Source organism: Echeneis naucrates, chromosome 18 (assembly GCF_900963305.1).
Source record: "Echeneis naucrates chromosome 18, fEcheNa1.1, whole genome shotgun sequence".
In the NCBI taxonomy this organism is placed as follows: Eukaryota; Metazoa; Chordata; class Actinopteri; order Carangiformes; family Echeneidae; genus Echeneis; species Echeneis naucrates.
The window spans coordinates 14401292-14420813 of record NC_042528.1 but is presented as its reverse complement, the minus strand read 5'-3'; the positions used below and the strand labels follow the sequence as shown (position 1 = coordinate 14420813).

At 40.6% G+C, this 19522-nt stretch overlaps 1 protein-coding gene across 1 annotated transcript; it reads left to right on the top strand.

Moving 5' to 3' along the window:
• The first annotated feature begins 11185 nt into the window (after positions 1-11185).
• Positions 11186-16923, top strand: LOC115058990 (lysophosphatidic acid receptor 6). Its single transcript, XM_029526569.1, has 2 exons — positions 11186-11270; positions 14726-16923. The coding sequence occupies exon 2, from the start codon at positions 14732-14734 to the stop codon at positions 15680-15682; it is 951 nt and encodes a 316-aa protein (XP_029382429.1). The 5' UTR covers positions 11186-11270; positions 14726-14731; the 3' UTR covers positions 15683-16923.
• Positions 16924-19522: the final 2599 nt, after the last annotated feature.

The following is a 19522-nucleotide window of genomic DNA, read 5'->3' as shown; positions in this document are numbered from 1 at the left end:
CTTCTGTCCTGCCATGATTTGCCCAATCGTGACAGCACAAATCCTCCATGAGTCATCATGGAAATCACAGATGTATGTTTGGTATAGAATGATTATGATGGGTGTGACTGCTACATCATGTGCCATCATTATTAAAGCTGCACTTACCATTTCAATGCACTTATTGTCTTTCAGCTCATTGTTTTGGTTTCACTGTACAAAAACAATGATGTCACCTGCATTATGACAAGCAGCAGACAGATGAGTACCTAGCGAGCATAGTTGATCCACAGCAAACCACTGTTTGAGAAAACATATTTATATCAGGCACTACAGCTCCCAGCATCCTGTTACAGCCACACACACAACTTAAACAAAAGGCTCATTGGACCTGCACAGACATGTTCTAGCAGGTTGTATAAGACAGCTTTCCACCACAATCCCTGACCTTAGTGAACAGCTTTATTAAACTGGGTTCTGGTTCTGTTCAGGTTCAAAATGTTTTAAATAGAAGCATTTAATCCAGCCATTATCTACAATGCTTATTTGTGCAGGGCTACACCTACTACAACCCACTGAGAATCTGTAAAGGGCCCACGTTTGGGCTTTGAGCCCAGAGCCCTCTTGTTGTACCACCAGTTCATAACAAAGATCAAATGTATTACATGTAGTGGATTATTCTGTTGCTGATTTTTCATGAGGACTGGCTCGCAATTCATTGACCATGACCCCCTCTGCACATACCCCCCTCACCCCACCCCTAGCCAAGAACAGGACCACTGATAGTTACAACAGAAGTGCAGCCGTTGGGCCATTATCTGTTTATTTAACATGAGTTTCAATTATCTTCTTACATTCTCAGTAGTTTAATTTCATATTTCTTTGCAAAGCTCAGCAAATCAGTGTGCAACATATATGTTACACAGCTGTTACTATGTCAACCAGTGTATAACACAAGCTTTTAAGTGTTGTGAACTTGGGCAAGATCCGCAGTGAATGATTACAAACAGTTTGGACTGACATGAAAATTTATGGTCTTGTCCAGTACTTTAAGATACGACACCAATCCAACTAACCTCTCACTTTGACATAATGCTAACATAGCAACTTCATATGCTAACCTTGGTAGAATACAGCATCGTCACACTAATATGCAAAGTTTTGCAGCCTGAAGTGCTGGCATGTTAGACCATTAAATGTACAAATTACTGAATTAATCAAACTATGCAAATGTTGGCATGCTAATATACTATTAGATGCGTAACATTACCATGACTTGACACAATAATTAAATTAAGTGTTAAATATCACACACTCAACATGTATTAACATATATTTGCTAAGGACTGAAATGGCATATCACAATAGCATAATACTTACTGTATGGTGGGTTTTGCTTTCTACCCAGTGTGTCCACTCTTCTACAGAGAGCTAAAGTTTATCTTAGGACTAGATTAAGTGGTTTTTTTAAATAAATTGTTGAAAAGGTTACTGTAGAAGTGGTTTAAGTGCCCATAAAAACACACACTAATGTTGGAATCAAAACTATTCCTACCAAACCATTTTGAAAGAACAGCCAATGAACCAATGAAGTAACTTTATTCGCTCATTCAGTGAAAGACATTTACATCTACATAGCTGTGGCTCAGCCCTTCCAAATTAAAGCTGGAAGGAGTGACCATCAGTGAAAGTCCAATTAGTGACCTAACACTGGTTATTGGTGCATATCAGGACGGTCTGGTGTTAGTGGGAGTTAACTAATTGACAGAAGAAATGAGACATCTCCCACAACATACATATTAGGATTTGGAAGTGGTGCCAAATCCAATAGAAGAAGCATCAGTTCCAGTGAAGGAGGTTGGACTCTGTGTCCTTGGTTAACTGGTTTATCTTGGAGGAACTAGTTAACAGTAGGTCATTTTGAAAGATACTGATAACCTATCCTACATTGTCATCAGCAGGTATTTTTATTAATTTGTCCAAAAAAAAAAAAAAAAAAAATCACAAAATATGATCAAGTTCAAACTACAGGTTAAGTTAATCAGTTGGTCGAATAGCAGAAACTTTATTAGATCATAGTTGACGTCCCCTACTGTAGTATTTCAAAAAAATTTGCTTAAAGACCAGACAATTGATCAAAAAATAATAAATAGATGGACTGAATTAACTGATGGCAAAATAATGGCTTGAATAGCCAAATCTCTGATTTAAAGGCCAGAACACTGATGAATTGTTAGCCAAATCATGATGAGAACCACTGGTTTATAAATATCCCAAAAATATGTTACGCAGCCTATTCATTTAGTCCCCATTGATAAACATCAAAACTCATCTGTGATTGAAAGCCTTTCTTTTTTACAATCTGCTACTGTTTCACATCACCAGGGTAGAGAAATCCACTAACCCAAAAAGACTTCTCTATCCTCTTCATCAACAAGATCCACAATCAACACATTAATCGGACTGACCATCCTCAACATCATGGGAGTTGCAGGTTTTATGTTTTGATAAGAAGAAAATGTGCGCCTAAAAAAGCAAAGTGTGTTGGTGCTGCAGCCATAGAACAACAGATCATCCTCTCTATTAGTGAAGATACATGACTGTTTGTTCTGATCCAAAAATCAACACAAATGACCATTCACACTAAAATCTGTAATACCATCACAGTATGATTTTTGCGCCTAAATCTGTCAGCCGCAGGTGCAACTAAAGATAGTACGGAAAACTTATATAATGAACAGAAAGCAGAGAGAAACGTCCAGGATCAGTGTTTTTTATCCTCAAAAAACGGAATGTATTTGGTTTGTGATGATTTTAAATAGAAGAGAAGATACAGAATCTAATCCAAAGTGATGGTTGGGGCTTAAAAAAGCTGCTGTTTCAAATGTTATTCAGTAAAATACTAAAGCACCATTACACATAATGTAGGTTATCTATAGATGTTACACACCATGTTACTATTGTTATTTAATGTTGTGTTAGAGGAGCAGCTGATGCAGCAACGTGAAAATGACCTTTCTGTTGTATGTTTAACGGAGACACTGAGGTGTTTGATGCTCCAAGGATCCTTCACGGCTGTGTGACGTCATCAGTGATACCAGCGTGATAACGAAGATGTACACGAGCCTAAAAAATCCAACAAGGTCAGTGAGCTGTTATCACCGAGGAGCCTGCACTACATTTTTTTTAGCAGGTTATGCAACAGCAGAGCAGATAGCAGATAATTCAAACAACACCATCAACCCGAAACGTCACAATAAAGGCCTGCTAAGCGTTGCACGCGCTCACTGCCCATAAGTGATGTTATAGGCTGGTGGTTTCCCCTCGCCCTGTTGGACGGCACTGTTATCTAACCACCTCCAGCCGTGTGCAGAGCGGGTCTTACCGCAAGTGATGGCTGCTTTCCTTCGTTTCGATGTTCGGTGGAGACAGGGTGGAGAGCTCAGCAGCTGCCGGTGTACTCGGTGCTCAGTAGCGATGATGAATGAGACAGACAAACTGGCTCTGTCGGTGATCTGCTGGACATTCGATACGAAACTCAGGCCCCGCCCCTCCCAGTCCCTTACGTCAAGCCTTCGTCCCGGACTCACTGGAGCTCAGCATCACTGCAGCGCTCCCACTTCATTCTGCATATATGCGCGTAAATGTGTGTCAGCGTGGCCAAGACGTGCAGTGCAGAGACTATTTAATATTTAAAATAATGATCACAGGCTGACGTAAACCGTGACAATGGGAGGCTGTCTGACAGACAGGAGAATGTGTATATGTCTCATTAAATTTAAGCCAAAATACGGAAGGTAAAACGTGGAGGATCATCATAAGAACAGCTCCTGATGATTAGGAGTCAAATTTTAATCAATCGAAATAAAAACCTCATCAGCTGTTGACCTCTGACTTGCCACCTGTTCCCTCTCACAATAGAGTGACAGCTGGCCAGTGCTCATTAGAGGAATCATATAACCTCATGACAAATTTCTCACAACTCTAACTACTCGATTAACCCATAAGGGCCCACAGTGACACGTTTGTCTCACGCCCTATTAACGTTTTGGAAGGTTCCATGTTAAGCTAAATCCTTGAGTAGGATTCAGATGAAGTTCCAGAGTAACACAGATAGTGCATTTATGATAGGTCATGTGACCAGTGGGGTGATCATGTGTTTCCATACCAATCAACTGAACATGACTGAAAGTTGCATTTGGAAAAACCAGCTAGCTACCTAATTTGAAGCTAGCACTTTCTGAGGCTAAAAGGTAAGATTTATCCAATTCAAGGATTGCAATGTTTAAATATCATGCTGTTTGTTAAAAATAAACTATTGTTTACACATTTCTTGAAGAACTTTGTATAAAACAATCAAGTAAATATTGTTGTGACACAAATGTCACATCGGAAAATTTGCCTAAAAACCGTTGAAAAAAATCGTTGTGACTTATGTAAGAAAACTAATCATGATCTGATCAGTTTACTTGATAACCCTATTTGCTAACCCTTGATTTAATTATATTTAGTTAGATATTGTTTGTTCTAGCTTAATATATAAATGTATTATATAAAAATCTAATAATTTTATATAATTTTATTCATGGGTTGCAATAAGACCTGTTGGGCACCAAGTAGCTAGCTACTAACATGGCAGGTCTAGGACTACATCATGACATCAGCTGTAAGGCATGAATATTTCCAATTTTTTTCTCCCTAGATGAACAAGAAAAAGAGATGGGATTGGGATAAGCATAGCCATTTGATTCTGGACATGATTCAGAATGGAGATGAAAGTGAGATTGAGGGATTTGGTAGTACCAGCTCAGATGAAGATGATCCTGTCGAAAATCCAGATTATACTCCCTTGAATCAGGAGTCTAGTGAGTCTGAATGTGAGTCAGAAGGGGAAGTGCCTCAACCAGAAGGGGAAGTGTCTACCAAGAGAAGTACCTCAACCAAGAAAAATCCTACTGGCCAAGAAAATAAGTTTTCTTGGAGAAAGAAACCTTTCGAAGCCCCTGACTGCACCTTCAAAAGATAGTGTCACACCTCCAGACAAGCTTCCCACTGGGAAAACAACACAAGGTGCACTGCGGTAGCTGATAACATGTCACGCAACTGTTTTCAGACCCTCCTTGCATCTCTTCACTTCGCTGGCAATATGTTTTCATCAAACAGGCAAGAAGGGGACAAATGCTGGAAGATTTGTCCATGGCTTGATATGTTCTGCAAACAATGTCTTGAGATCACCCAGGAAAAGTACAACTCTATGGTATCTTTCAGAGGAACGCACAGCCCTATAAGGCAGTATGTCAAAAGCAAGCCCCACCCCTGGGGATTCAAAATCTGGGCCCGTTACACTTGCACAGGAATCCTCTGTGATTTTTAGGTGTATGAAGGTGGCACTGGGAAAAGAACCACTCTTGGCATGGGAGGAGACATGGTGCTCAAGCTGTCTGAAACATTTCTTGTTGTTGATCTGAGAAAATGCCTAGACTAAACCTACAAAGAGTTTTTTTTTTTTTTTTCATTATTCAGATGGTATTTATGTTGTTGGGTGTTGATCTGAGGATATACAAACAAAAAGACAAAGAAATAAATTCTCAGGCTGATTTCATAAAAAAAAAAAAAAAACAAGATTAAGGTTTAGCATATTTAACTATTTTACGACCAAAGTGACATCTAAGTCACTTTTGAGATCTTTGCAACCTCGTGCCAGAATTTAGAAATTTTTTTGAGAATTTTGTTATGTGCTCTATTTAATCTGTTTTATGTCCCTCTTAATTTTCCTTGCGGTAGAAATGGGTCCGGGTCTGTGTTTTGGTCCTGTGATGGACTGGCTACCTGTGAATGAACTATGAGTTTGAGTTGTTGTCTTAGCCTTCAAATTCCCCAGATCTCTATTCAATCAAGCATTCATAGGAAGTGCTAGACAAACAAGTCTGCTCTATAGTGATAGAGCCCTACTGCATCTCGTGGTGTTACTATCCTTCTGCTGCTTCAATGGCCTTTTTGGAGACTTAAACATACTCCAAAATGTATGAAAGTCGGTGAGATTGTCAGGACTGCATGAAATTTTCAGTTTCATTGGTTGCAAAAATGCGCATCAAAAAATTGCTCAACTGCACCACTTTGAAAATCAATTAAATTGAGCCCCTTGCTCAAGATTGACGTACATGAATGAAGATTTGTGAAAATTATGCTTGCTTGGAGTGGTGGTGTGGCGAGTTTTTGAGGCTTCATCCGCTTTTGCCATAAAAAAGATCCTCATAGCTCCTCAAGTCCTCATAACTTCAGAGTTCTCCCTAAACATGTCTATGTATAAATATTGAGTCAGACTGAGAGCACCATCGGCACAGTAAGTAACCCTCAAAGGCCATGCCTCAAAGATGAACAAACTCTCCCTACCTTGTTAATCCAAATGATTTCACAATTACTCAGTATCATCTCAAAACTATCAATCTTTTGTTTTTTTCTGTTATTCCCGAGGGGCTTGGCATCACGCCAATTTCAATGTGTTGGCATAAAAGAGGAAACCCTCATAACTGCATCACACACTCTCCACACTAAAAAAAATAACTAAACCTAACCCTAACTCAGTTGACTTGTGGGCAGGATTTCCATCCAATGAATATATGTACCTCCAAACTAGGTACATCCATGAAACATAATTTAACTGAGTTAATCCAACTCACTTATCAAATGCAGCTAAAATTAAATAATTACATTAATTACTGTAACTTAATGTAATTAATTTCATTAAGTTAAATTTATTTTTGTTTGTCCAACTCAAAGTAATATAATTAACTGGAAGTGAAATAATAAGGTAACATCTTTGCTTCATTTGATCCCCCATTCAGACAGTGGCAAGGAAGGACAGTGGGAGAGAGAGAGAGAGAGAGAGAGACAGGCATTGGAGGGGGGGGGGTGTAGGCAGGAACATGTCGTTGCATGAAGTTCATGGAGTTGAGCTGTAATTAAGAAGGATGGTTTTTCTCAGCGCATGCAAGGAGGGAGATAGAGAGAAAGAGGGAGAGGGGGAGAGGGTGACAGGGAAATTGTTAAGTCCCTTCACATTCCACGTAATAAATGTAGTAGAGCCAAGTCCAGCTGTGTGAACTAGACTAGGAGAGGTGGTCATATCCACAACGGTAAAAAACAATAATGGTTAGAGAACAACAACACAATAGTACAATATTGTTGTAAACTGCAGCTGAAAGAAGGAAACAAAAAAAAAGTGTGAAATTACTCTTTAACTTCTCTCTTCCCAAACAGGAGATAACCTCGACCCTACCCACGAAAGAGCTTATATGTGACATTTATAGCTGTTGATCCTCCAAAACTAAAGTTGCCCCAAACATGGAACGCCATTGGAAAAATATTGATATCTGACCAACTGTAATGTCAGAAATATGAACACCTGTTCTCAAGATAAGCACTCATTTATTTTTGTGTAATTCCAAACAAAAGGGATAACAATGACTCACATTTGGCTTATGATTGCCGTTGCCTATTTTTAAATAAAACTTGAGGCTTATGATCAATATCTCACACTGCACTGTACCTTTTATCCCGTTTTATTTGTCCTCTGTTTTAGTTTTTGATTCCTAACTTTTTTTTTAACTAATTGTACTATTTTATTTCCAATGTAACTTTTCCTAATTGTATTTAATGTCTTTTCATGTGGCTTTTATTTGATGTATGTTTTATGTGAAGCACTTTGAATTGCCTTGTTGCTGAAACGTGCTATACTAATAAACTTGCCTTGCCATACAATTACATACACTCATAGACAAACAGTCAAACTTAAAATTATTCTTACTCTAGTACAGCAGAGGGCAGACCGGCGGGCCGTTAAAACACACAACAATAACTGAGCACTAAGATTGTGAAACACACCAATCTAATGTCTCTGCGGAAGCAAGCTCTTACTTGTGTCGTTCTCCTAAGTGAACTGGTGTGTATAAGTCCATCAGTGTGATCAGTGTTATCAGTGTGATGAAACACAGGATGGCCAACTTAACCAGTAGACAACGGGGCGTAGAAGTTAAACGTGTCCCTGTGAAGAAACCCCTTCTTCTTTCTGCGGGTAATATCTGAGAGGTCAGTGGGTTGCAAGCAGCTGACTCTCAGGGATCCAGAAAATTGTTCAGGTGAACATGGGTTGGGTCTCGTCTCGTCCAGTGAGGGTGAAACTCCAACAAGGGGGAATAAGCATGCATGTATAGGTCACTTTCGTCTGTGATCTACCTGATCGAGAAGGTCGCCTGAGCATGAATACCAAAAAGAGGATGAAATAAGTTCCCGGTCCATATTTAAAGAGGGAGTGACGTGACGGCCCTGTTATCTCGGTTCCCTCTGTCTCTGCCAACCAGAGAGGAGAGCCTGACACCCCCTGTTGGGTTCACACCTGGATGTGAACTACAAGGGATGAAGGAAAATGTAGGTGGATTCTTTTGTCTCCAGAAAACAAAGGCCCCAAATAGGGAGTAAGAAGAAGAAGAAGAAGATGGTGAAATCCTGGTAATATACACTACCAGTCAAAAGTTTGGACACACATTCTCATAAAAAAAAAATAGGAAAGTGAAATACTTGCAAACAAACTTAAAAAGCATAATCCACCATGATCAGACTGGATTCATCCCAGGTAGGTTCCCTTTTTCCCAATGTTAGACGACTGATGAATATAATGTATTCCACATTTGACAAATGTTGTGCTTAGGATTGTGTACAGTATTGCCTTTTGTCAAGTCTCAATCTAGACGGGATGTTCTTTACTGTGGATTGACTTAAGAACAATTACTGAAGAAAGGAATGTAACAATGGCTTAATTTATGGGGGTTTTATTAATTAAAAAGGGGTAAATGAAAACATGCTCATCTACAGGTTTAAATCAAAGCATAAACTAGGTGAAACATGTCAGCTTGGATATGTAAATGGAATGGCATAATATAACAATGATAATTAAGCGGCTGGTGTTTCTTGAGGATTTGGGTAAATGAATGGCAGATTGTTTACTGGCCACGCAAAGAGCAGGAGGTGTCCGACGAGAGTGGCTGTGTCGAGGTCCTTTGTCGTGGCCTCCCAAGCTAGACTGGTCCTTGTTACCCTGCCCTGGTTACCACGGCAACTCAAGACACTGGAGGCTGGGTGCAGTGCAGCCAAACTTGTTCCGGTCTCCAGCAGCCTGGCTTTAAGTTGTGACTCAGCCCTTGCTCTTTAGCGGCTAACGCCCAAGCGTTGATGTACTGGCAAAACGCATACCCAAATAATGCCACCAACTCCACCCCTGCGTGGCTTGCAATCGAACAGTTCTCTTCCCTCCCTTCTTTTCTCGTTAACCAAATCTCCTAAAACTATCATAGGTAACAATTTCATGGTTCCCAGCTCCCTGAAAATTTGGTGTTAAATAAGGAAAACACTTTACCTGACATCTCAGCTTGTACGCCCATCTGCTGTAACCACAACTTACCCCCTTCACTTACTGACAATACTTTTATGCTCTTGAAAACTAAAGGCCTCATTACTTTAGCAGACTTCTACAACGACAAGACCTTTGCCAGGTCAACGCCAAGTGCGCACTTCCTCCCTCGCATTACTTTCATTTCCTTCAGATTAGAGACTATGCCCGCATGAACATATCTAACTTTGAGTCACTTCCAACCTCCCCCGTACTGTACACTATCAAGAAGCAAGCCCTGACTCAATAAGACTTGTTTCTCGTTATGTTGTTGTTTTCAGTGCACATGACACGCCACCCTCACAGCATTTAAAGGAATCCTGGGAGGAAGATCTTGTCATCACAATTAGTGTTGGTGACTGGGTGACCTGCCTTACCACCATCCACAACCGCTCTATAACTCCAGACACCAACTTATACGATTCAAAGTAACCCAAAGACTGCACTACTCCTGCACAAAACCACATTATTTATACCCTTCTGTTTCTCCAATCTGCCCTAAATGTCACTCAGTGGAAGGCACATTGGGTCACCTTAAATGTATTCGTCAAGACTGACCTAAATAATTTGTGTATAGGCCTGTACCCTCTATGATTATACATGAACATACATTCGATGCTTGTGCGCTGTGTTCCTGTTACGTATATAGTCGTCACTCAGCTAAGATAATGTTTCATGGGCATCTATTCCATGGCTGATACTGATTACCCTATATCCTGTATCCCCGATGAGCAGATCTATTTGTTTGTTTATTTGTTTTTTTTTAATAGCTACACTGTTATGCTTACTCAGGAGGCAAAGGCTTTTCTCATAATAATAAGGAATAATAACCTTGATTTGTACAGAACTTTTCAAACAATAAATACTTTCAAAATAAGAAATTACATCAGATGCTCCCATAAACATAAAAGCTACAATAATAAAGATAGTATAAAGAAATAATTATTATTAAAGTCAATACATTTTTAATTATATTAAGTGTCTAAAATCAAAGGGTGTCATAAAGTGCATGAAGAAATTACCTTGTTTTCAGCATTTATATTTGTACATATTGTTGATGTTATGCCTTTTCCACTAGATGGCACTGGAGTCTCACAATAAATCAAATCAATATAACAGTATAATATTGTCAGTAAGCTCAGTTATTTCAGTTATGAGAATTATCTTTGAACTAACAACAATACAGTGAATTACATCAACACATCACCAAAAGGCTCTGAATGTGAAGTTTAAGATTTAAATTTTCTTTAAAAATCTATAATAAATAAAACTGTAGTATTGAAACTGACAATGCTCAGAGTGTCTTGTTGATTCTTGGGTGGAGCTTGGAGCATAGCTAATGGTGATGACTGCAGTGTTGTGACTTCGGAAAGCTCTAGCACAACTTCTTTTAAGCCGTGTAATTACAGTGAATTGGATCTGATATATGTGAAGACCACATAGTGTTATTCCTTCACAAACATCTTTTCAATATCTATAACTATTACTAGACCGCAATGTAGAATCCACTTTTGTCCAGGTTTAGTATTTTAGTCTTATGATAGTTTCAGACCTCTTTGAACTTGACATAGTCTCAAAATGAAACAAGTGACATAATTAAATTTCAAAATATAAAAAGACAATAAGAGAAGATAGTTAATGAAGCCGCAGTATAAACTTTTGATAGATTCTGCAGAGTCAAAAAGACACACAAGAGAGAGAAATCTTAAGATTGATCAACTTCCTGTGTGAGTCTACCACATCAGCGCTGTGACAGATGGAGCAGTATGTCAGTATGCTGTGCTGATAGCGTCTTCTTTTCTAGTTCTCCTCTCCAGGGAATTTTCATCTGTTCTGATCACAGCAGGTAATGTCATTCTATCTGTACATTGTTAGGTCATCAGTTACTGAATATCAGAAATTAATACAATAATACTTGTAATAATTGTAATAAATGTTGATCTGGACCAAATGATGATCTCATTTCAGTAAAATATTAACTTGTAGTTACAACAGCAATATAAGCAAGGCTATGAAATACCTTACACTAACAGAGAAATATAAAAATAAAAGCAGAGAAAAGAAAATTGGGGTCAAACCAAAGCACTCTTCTTATGATGAAGACTTCCATTGAACAGGTGAGTTCAGTGAGGGAACTGATAAAAAAAGCCACCAATTCTGGACACACACAGCCATCTTTGTGCCTCTGGTGGTCAGATAGGATGGCCCTCCAGCCTGTCCCTGGGTGGGGGACCCTCATGTGGCTGAATCTCCCTTGATGTTGATTCCTTTTCAGGATTATGCCCTCTCAGTGTCTCACCTTAATGAGGATAAACAAATAAGCGGTTGAAGATGAATGAATGAATGAATACCTCACAGGCCTCGCAGACATTTGTCAGTTCTGATTTCCATACTGTGGATGGTGCATAAATTTCATTGGGGCCCATCATTTGCATTGCCCTAGCCCCCTGGCAGCCTGTAGTTCCACAAGGGGACTCAGCTCCTGCTAGTCCAGCCCGTGCTACTTTCACTGTTCCTACTTCAAATAAATATCTAAAAGAGTTTCATGCTCGTTGGAGGAACACTTAAACCTTATTCCATTCTATCTCTAATGCTTGAACCCTGGTGGTTATGCAGGGCAGAGCAAATAATGGACTACAATTGCTTCACAGTTGCACTAGATTTTAGGAGAGCCTCGCTTGCACGGACTCATATCCCTCAGCACCATCGCACCTTGGCCACAGCAGATGGAACTGGGACATCCTTTTCTAGGCTCTGGAAAAGGCTGGTAGCTGAACACAGTCTGAAAGGGGGTTAGGCTGGTAGATGGATTGGGCAAGGTATTATGAGTGAATTAAATCCAGGGGAGGCATTTGGCCCAGGAGGAGGGGTTCTGAGCAGTCAAACAACGAAACCCTGTTCCTAGGTCCTAGTTTAGGTGCTCTGCTTGATTGTTACTTTGGGGGTGGTAGCCAAAGGTGAGATTATAATTAATCAAGTCACAAAATGCCCTCCAGAATTGGGGAATGAACTGGATCGCTGGTAAAGACAGAATCCAAAATCTTGAAATACTCATGAGGATATCAGCAGTTTCTTTTGCAGATGGGAGTTTGGGGAGTGGAATGAATTTAACTATTTTGGAAAATCATTGTACTGTTGTGAGGATGACTGTTACCCTGAGACTCAGGCAAGTCCACTGAGATGTCTGACCAAGGGTGTCGAGGGATGGGCAGAGGTTGGAACAGACCAGCTGGGGGAGCAGTGGACAACTTCTGTTAAGCACAAACTGTACATGCAGAGATGAATTCAATGGCATCCTTCCTCATTTAAGGAATTTAAAAATCTTTCAGCCATTCTAAAAAGTGTGCCTCCTGGAAGGCCAGACAACTGAGAAGAATGACCTCACTCCGGCGATTGGCGGGCACAAACGGTTAGAAGCCAACCAGACAATTCCTAGACCCGTGTCATTGCCTTCCATCACCTTGGATTCAGTGGTCCAAGTGTAGCCCCTCTTTTTGAGGGCATGATGGGGGAGTATATTTCCTATGGTTCCTTGGGGGAAAACATCCCAAAGAATGAAAAGAATCTGGCTTTTTGTTCTTCGAGCCTGGTCTGTAAGACAGGACATAATCAAGCCTTGAGCATCAGCTTTGATGATGAATTGCTGGTCAGAGTTCAGCAGGGGGAGGGCAGGAGCTACAGCAAAGGATTCCCTCAGGCACTGGAAGGCTGCTTCTGTGGGAGGAGACCACTGGAAAAGAGTCTTGGAAGAGGTTGGTGCATGAAGGGGGGCAGCCACAAAATGGAACCCCTTGATGAGTTTCCTATAGAAGTTAGTAAAACCTAGGAAGCATTGAAGTTCCTTCCTGGAGGTTGGAGTGGTCCAGATCAGCATCAAGTGAACTTTTGAAGGGTCCATCTTCCCTTCCGGAATTACAAATCCCAGGAAACTAACCTGGTCTTTGTGAAATTCAAACTTCTCAGCCTTAACATACAACAGACTTGTGAGAACCTCTCTTACAGTGGAGTGCTCTGAGAGTCCCTGATAGAAGCGCTGATTGATTCCAGCCACTGTCAGTAGCTAAGGTATGGAGGTATGGAACTTGATGGCCCAGTCCCTAATTGACCGTCTGCCCTGTTTTAGATTTACTAGTGCCTTAGCAGCCTCTCTGCCTGGGGTGGCAGAATGAAAAATCAGTTTGAAGAAATACAGGTAGCGAATTACATACCCCAGAGTGTCTGTTCCACTCTGAGGTGGCCCAGGCTGTAGCTGTTCAGATGAGATATGATGTAAGCTATCTTGACTCTGTCTGATGGGAATGCCAGGGCCTGGAATTTGAAGTGTAGTTCACACAGAGTCAGGAAGGACCGACAGTCACCAGAGATGCCCGACATCTTATGGTGCAGGGCTCTTGGAGGTCAGGCTGTTCTGCAGTGGTGGCTGGAGGAGCAGGAGAAACCACAGCAATGGATCCAGACGATGCATGCAGACTCTGTGCAGCTGTCCCACATGATCAGTCACCTTTAGAGACTGTGACACTCTGAGCTTCAGCACAAGGTGGAGGTGGAGGTGGCTTTTGAAAGCTCATGACGGATCTGCGCAATCTGTTGGTCTTGCTGGTACAGCTGAACCCCTTGTGCATGCAGCGTGGCTCTGATATGTTCATAGTCTGGCCAGATCGTACTATCAGGTACGGAGCAATGGAGGAGTCAGGGTTCAGGCAGGGTCAGTGGTCGCTTATTAAGAATCAGGGTCAAATCCAGGGAATCAGAGAATCGGGCAGAGGTACAGAGGTCCGGCAGGCAAAAGTCAGGCGACAATAAACGAACAAGGGTCACAACAGGGAAACACTCAGGAGAGAAAAAGGCTGGAATGCTTCTGTGGAACCAACAAGATTATCTGGCACAGCAGGAATGGGGAACACAACTCATATACACGAGGGAGACAATGAGACACAGGTGAAACACATAAGGGTGGGGAGAGCAATCACACAGGCGGAACTAGACGGGAAGATAGGAGAATGAAACAGACAAACAAAATAAAACAGCATGTGACGAAAAGAGGACAGAACACTGAAATGACACTACGTGTTCCTGACATCGTTTAAGTCAGGCTTATCAGGTCTTAGTTTGTGTTAATTGTTGTAAATAATCTACACACAACAATGAGAAGATTTATAAAATGTAATTCAATAGAAACATATTCAAACCACTGTATAAATTAACAAACAAAACTATCTATCTGCTGTGTGTGCATGATTATGCTGGTCAGAGAGGGTGTAATCACTCTTTTCACACTCTTCTCTTTCCTCCCTCATTCAGGCCATCATGTCCATCAACAACTCTGCCTGCCTGCACAACAATACTGACTACTACAGCAACATCTTCACTGTGTGTATCTACTCCTTCATCTCCATTGTTGGTCTCATCTTCAACTTCGTAGCACTGGCTTTTTTTTTCAGTTGCACCAAATCCAGATCACACACTATAGTCTACATGACCAACCTTGCCATTGCAGATACACTTCTGATCCTCACATTGCCTGTAAGGATCTACTACTATCTGGGTTTTACTGATCTTCCTCAGGGACTGTGTGATGGTCTCGGTCTAGTCTTGAAGGCCAACATGTATGGGAGCATCTTCCTCCTCACTTGCATTTGCCTTGACCGTTGCATAGCTGTAAACTTCCCAATGTCACTGCGTGTCAAGGAAGGGAGGAAAAAGGCACCACTGGTTTGTCTTGGAATATGGATGCTCACCTTTGGAGCTAGCCTGCCTATTTACTTCTCCAAGCACAGACAAGATTCTTCCCAGAACTGCTTTGATAACTTGCCAGTTTATGCTATTCAACCTCAAGTGGTTTTGCCCACATTGCTAGTGGGGTTTGGTGTACCATTGGTAATCATGCTGGTCTGTTCCTGGGGTTTGGGCTATGCTGTTCAACAAAGCGCTGCTGCCCAGACCAACTTAGTGGACAGCAGAAAGATCCAGAGAATGATTGCTTCTAGCCTCTTAATTTTCATGTTTAGCTTCCTCCCTTACCACGCCACCCTGGGTGTGCTCTCTCTGTACCAAGGGAACATAACATGCTCCATGAAAACTGCATACCAATACAGTGTGATGGTAGCATCTCTCAATACAGTACTGGATCCCATGGCTTATTATTTCACCACAGAGACGTTCAGGAGTAATGTAGACCTTGGTGTTATTCAGAGGATGTTCCCTTTGAACAGTCATAGTTCTGAGATGAACATCAGGAGCAGAGCTAACAACAGCTAAAGGGCTGCTGGCAGCATGACATTGACAGAATAAGGGTGACAGAGTGAATGAGTGAGTGAGAATTAGGATGGCAGTGACAGAGTGACAGAATGAGGATGACAAATTTAGGATGACTGAGTAGGATGACTCAATCAGGGTGACAGAACAACAGCATGGGGGTAGGAGAATGACTGATTAAGAGTTAGGATGACAGTGTGAGCATGATACAGTGAGGATGACAGTGCAAGGGTGAGAGATTGTGGGTGTAAAAGCCTGAGGATGACAGAATAAAGATAACACAGTCATGGTGACAGTGACAGAGTCAGAGAGTTGGGGTATAAATGATAGAATGAGGATTACAGGGTGAGGATGACAGAATGAGAGTGGCAGAGTGAGGGTGATTGTGACAGAGCAACGAAGACACTGACAGAGAGGGTGAGTGGGGGAGTCAGATTCAAAACAGACAAAAGACCTGTTTATGCCCATTCATTTTATGAAAATTGACAGATTAACATCAAACAACAGCTCTGCATTTGTCAACACTTGTCTCCAGGTGAAGAACTATAATGTTTGTCAGGAAATGTGGGCTAACTTCAAGTACTGGAGGAAGCTGTTCTTCTCCATCTTCATATGTAGGACAATAGATGGAGGCGTTGTCCTGACATCAACACTGTGGCATTTCATACACCACTAACTTTGTTTGTTCAGTTTGTAAATATCTTGAAATCATTTTTCAGCCTGTCAGAGTCAAGGTGTCAGTGCTGTGTACAGTAATGCAGGAATTCATGTTACAATTTATGTTCCATTTTCATTAGCCCAATCTGTAATCATTTTGCTTGGCTAAAAAAGGTTCCTATACAGTGTCATTATAGACAAGATTTATGTTTATTGTTATCATAAGTTTGAGTATGATGTGACGTTAAAATAAAAAATATTTACATATTAAAAATGTTAGTAATTATAAAATTTCAACGTGTAAGTGAATGAATAAATAAATACATCATTAATCTTGTATATATTATGCTCTTTCAAGCGCCAGAGGATGAAATAATGAAACTTAATTAAACTTTTGCCTTTAGTGAAATGTGTCTGATGTTTCATGGGCTATATAAAAAAAACTCCACCCTCTACCAATCCTATGCCAAAAGATTTAACGAAAGCTAAAAGACTAAGAGAATAAATCTATTCAAGAGAGCTTACTCACATCCCTTCCACATATAGAGATGTCCTTTTGGCCCCACCATTCCACCCATTATCAGGAACTCAATGACAGCATTTCATGGCCCTCAAAATGGTTAGTGGGTTCTTGTCTAACAAGCATAACAACCTGCTTTTTGCCTGGTCATCTGAGCTCAGTATTACCTGGCCTTGAGGTTCCTCCATAAGTACTCAGCTTGACAAATGTCGCTAGTGACAGTGACTAATGCCACTAGTTGCCAAATAATAAAAAGGGGAAGGTGAGATTTCAAGCAGTAACCCCAGTCAACCAGTAATTAATAATAGATATTCCACTATATAGACACAAGCCAAGCACTCTGAATATCACTATTTATTTCACAAAGACATCAATAGACAATTAGTGTTCCTGAAGAACAGCAAAAATGCTTTCTGAAGTAAGAAGTGATGAATGCAATGTATACTGCAGAAGGAAACAGAAGGGAAGTTTAGGTGTGTGTGTGTGTGTGTATGTGTGTGTTGAAGTGTATGTGTTTAACTGTTTGGTGGTGGGTGCGTATGTGTGTGTTAGAGTATGGAGCACAAAATGGTGGACCTGGTGGTCGATCTCAGGATGGATGACATCAAGATGACCAACACCAAAATTTCCTTCTTGGGATGGAGGCCAAAATATGCGTGTGTACGCCGGTATGTAGTTGTGTGTGTGTGTCTGTGTGCTCTTGTGGACACAGCAATCCATCTAAACACGGCGACTTCAAGCTATTTTCAAGTTATAAACAGCAATATATATAACTCTTTGTGGACTGGTCAAATACTGTCAGCAGTTACAGTGATACAATACTAGCTAATTGACACTGTAAGCCTCTGAAGATTAACTTTGTGGCCCTTCTTAAGGTGGATGTCAGGGTCAATTAGTGCCAAGTGTCTATTGTTAGGGATTAGTTGAGTTTTCTATTCTCGTTGTGTAACTTCCTGTTTTATTTTGAAGTCCTCGTCTTAGCCCTGTCTTCTGGTCAAACTTCCCCGCCTGAGTGATTGCTTTCCCCGCCCTAATGTTTTTCACCTATGTTTTTATCCCCCTCTCCTTGTGTATTTAAGCTGTGTTTCCCTTCCCTTCTGTGTCCTTTGAGTCAGTGCTCCAGCATTGCATTTCCTTGAGCACTTTCCTGTGAATGACCCAGTTTTGATTGTCCCGACCATAGCATTTAGCCTGCCAGATAACTGTACCCTTGGTGTTAATTTGCATACCTGGTTTTGACCCCACCTGCAATAAATGAATCTGAGTAAGCCTGAGACCTCCAGTTCCATTGTTTGTGCCTGAGAGAAGGGAACTCTCTGGGCCTTCAAGTTATTCAGTGAAGGCCTCAGAAAAAATATTGAAAGAATTTTTGCACAACTAATGATATATATATATATATTTACTTAATTATAATTTTTCAATAATTTTTATTCAGTCAGTAAATCAAATCAAATCAAGTCAGATTTATTTGTACAGTTTCATCAAGGCACTTTACATATAGAGCAGGTCTAGACCAAACTATTTATAAAATTATTTAAAGAGACCCAGTTTGACTATGTCACTGACTTCATTAGACTTCATTGATAAATACAGCTGAGTATTGTCTGCATAACAGTGAAAGTTGATGCTGTGTTTCCTAATAATGTTGCCTAGAGGAAGCAGATAAACATGTTAACATGAACAAACTGATGTCTATCTGATAAGTAGGATTTGAACCACCTTAGTGCAGTTCCTTTAATCCCAATTTCATGTTCCAGTCTCTGTAGTAAAATATTATGATCTATGGTGTCGAATGCAGCACTGAGATCTAGAAAGAGAAGTATGGAGGCTGATCCATTGTCTGAGGCCATTAGAATGTCATTGGAGACTTTAACCAGCGCTGTTTCTGTGCTATGATGGGCTCTAAATCCTGACTGAAACTCTTCAAACAAATCGTTCCTATGCAGATGGTCATATAATTGCTTTGCTACTGCTTTCTCAATGATTTTAGAAATGAATGGAAGGTACGATATGGGTCTATAATTGGCCAAAACATCTGGATCAAGATTCAGCTTTTCAAGTTTGGGTTTGATGGCTGCAGTCTTAAGAGCCTGAGGTACCTAACCCAAAGATAAGGTCAAATTAAGCAGATCTAGAATGAACGGCTCAATTAAGTAAAAAATCTCTTTAAAGAGGCTAGTTGGTACTGGGTCTAATAGAGAGGTTGATTATCTGGGTGATGGGTGAAGCTAGCTCTGAGAGATTCAGAGGTGAGAATGACTCCAGATGTAAAAGAGGCGTGGCAGTTGATTCAGGAGTGGCTGTATTCAGTAGAAGATTATTGTCTACTATAGCTAAGAGCTGATTAATTTTTTCTCTGATTGTGAGAATTTTATCTGCAAAAAAGTCCATAAAATCATAGCTGCTTAGAGGCAAGGGGATCACTGGTTCATCTGAGCTATGGCTCTCTGTCAGCGTTGCTACAGTGCTGAAGAGAAACCTGTGGTTGTTCTATTAGTACCGAGTAATATGAGATAGCACTGCAGAGAGTTCCAGCAACTCTTCCAAGTTGCTGGAACTCTGTGACATCTGCTTTAAGGCATGGGTTTGCAAGCCATATTTGAGAGTTCTGTTTTATTACTTTCTTTTTTAGAGGGGCAGCATCATCAAGATTTGAACACAGTGTG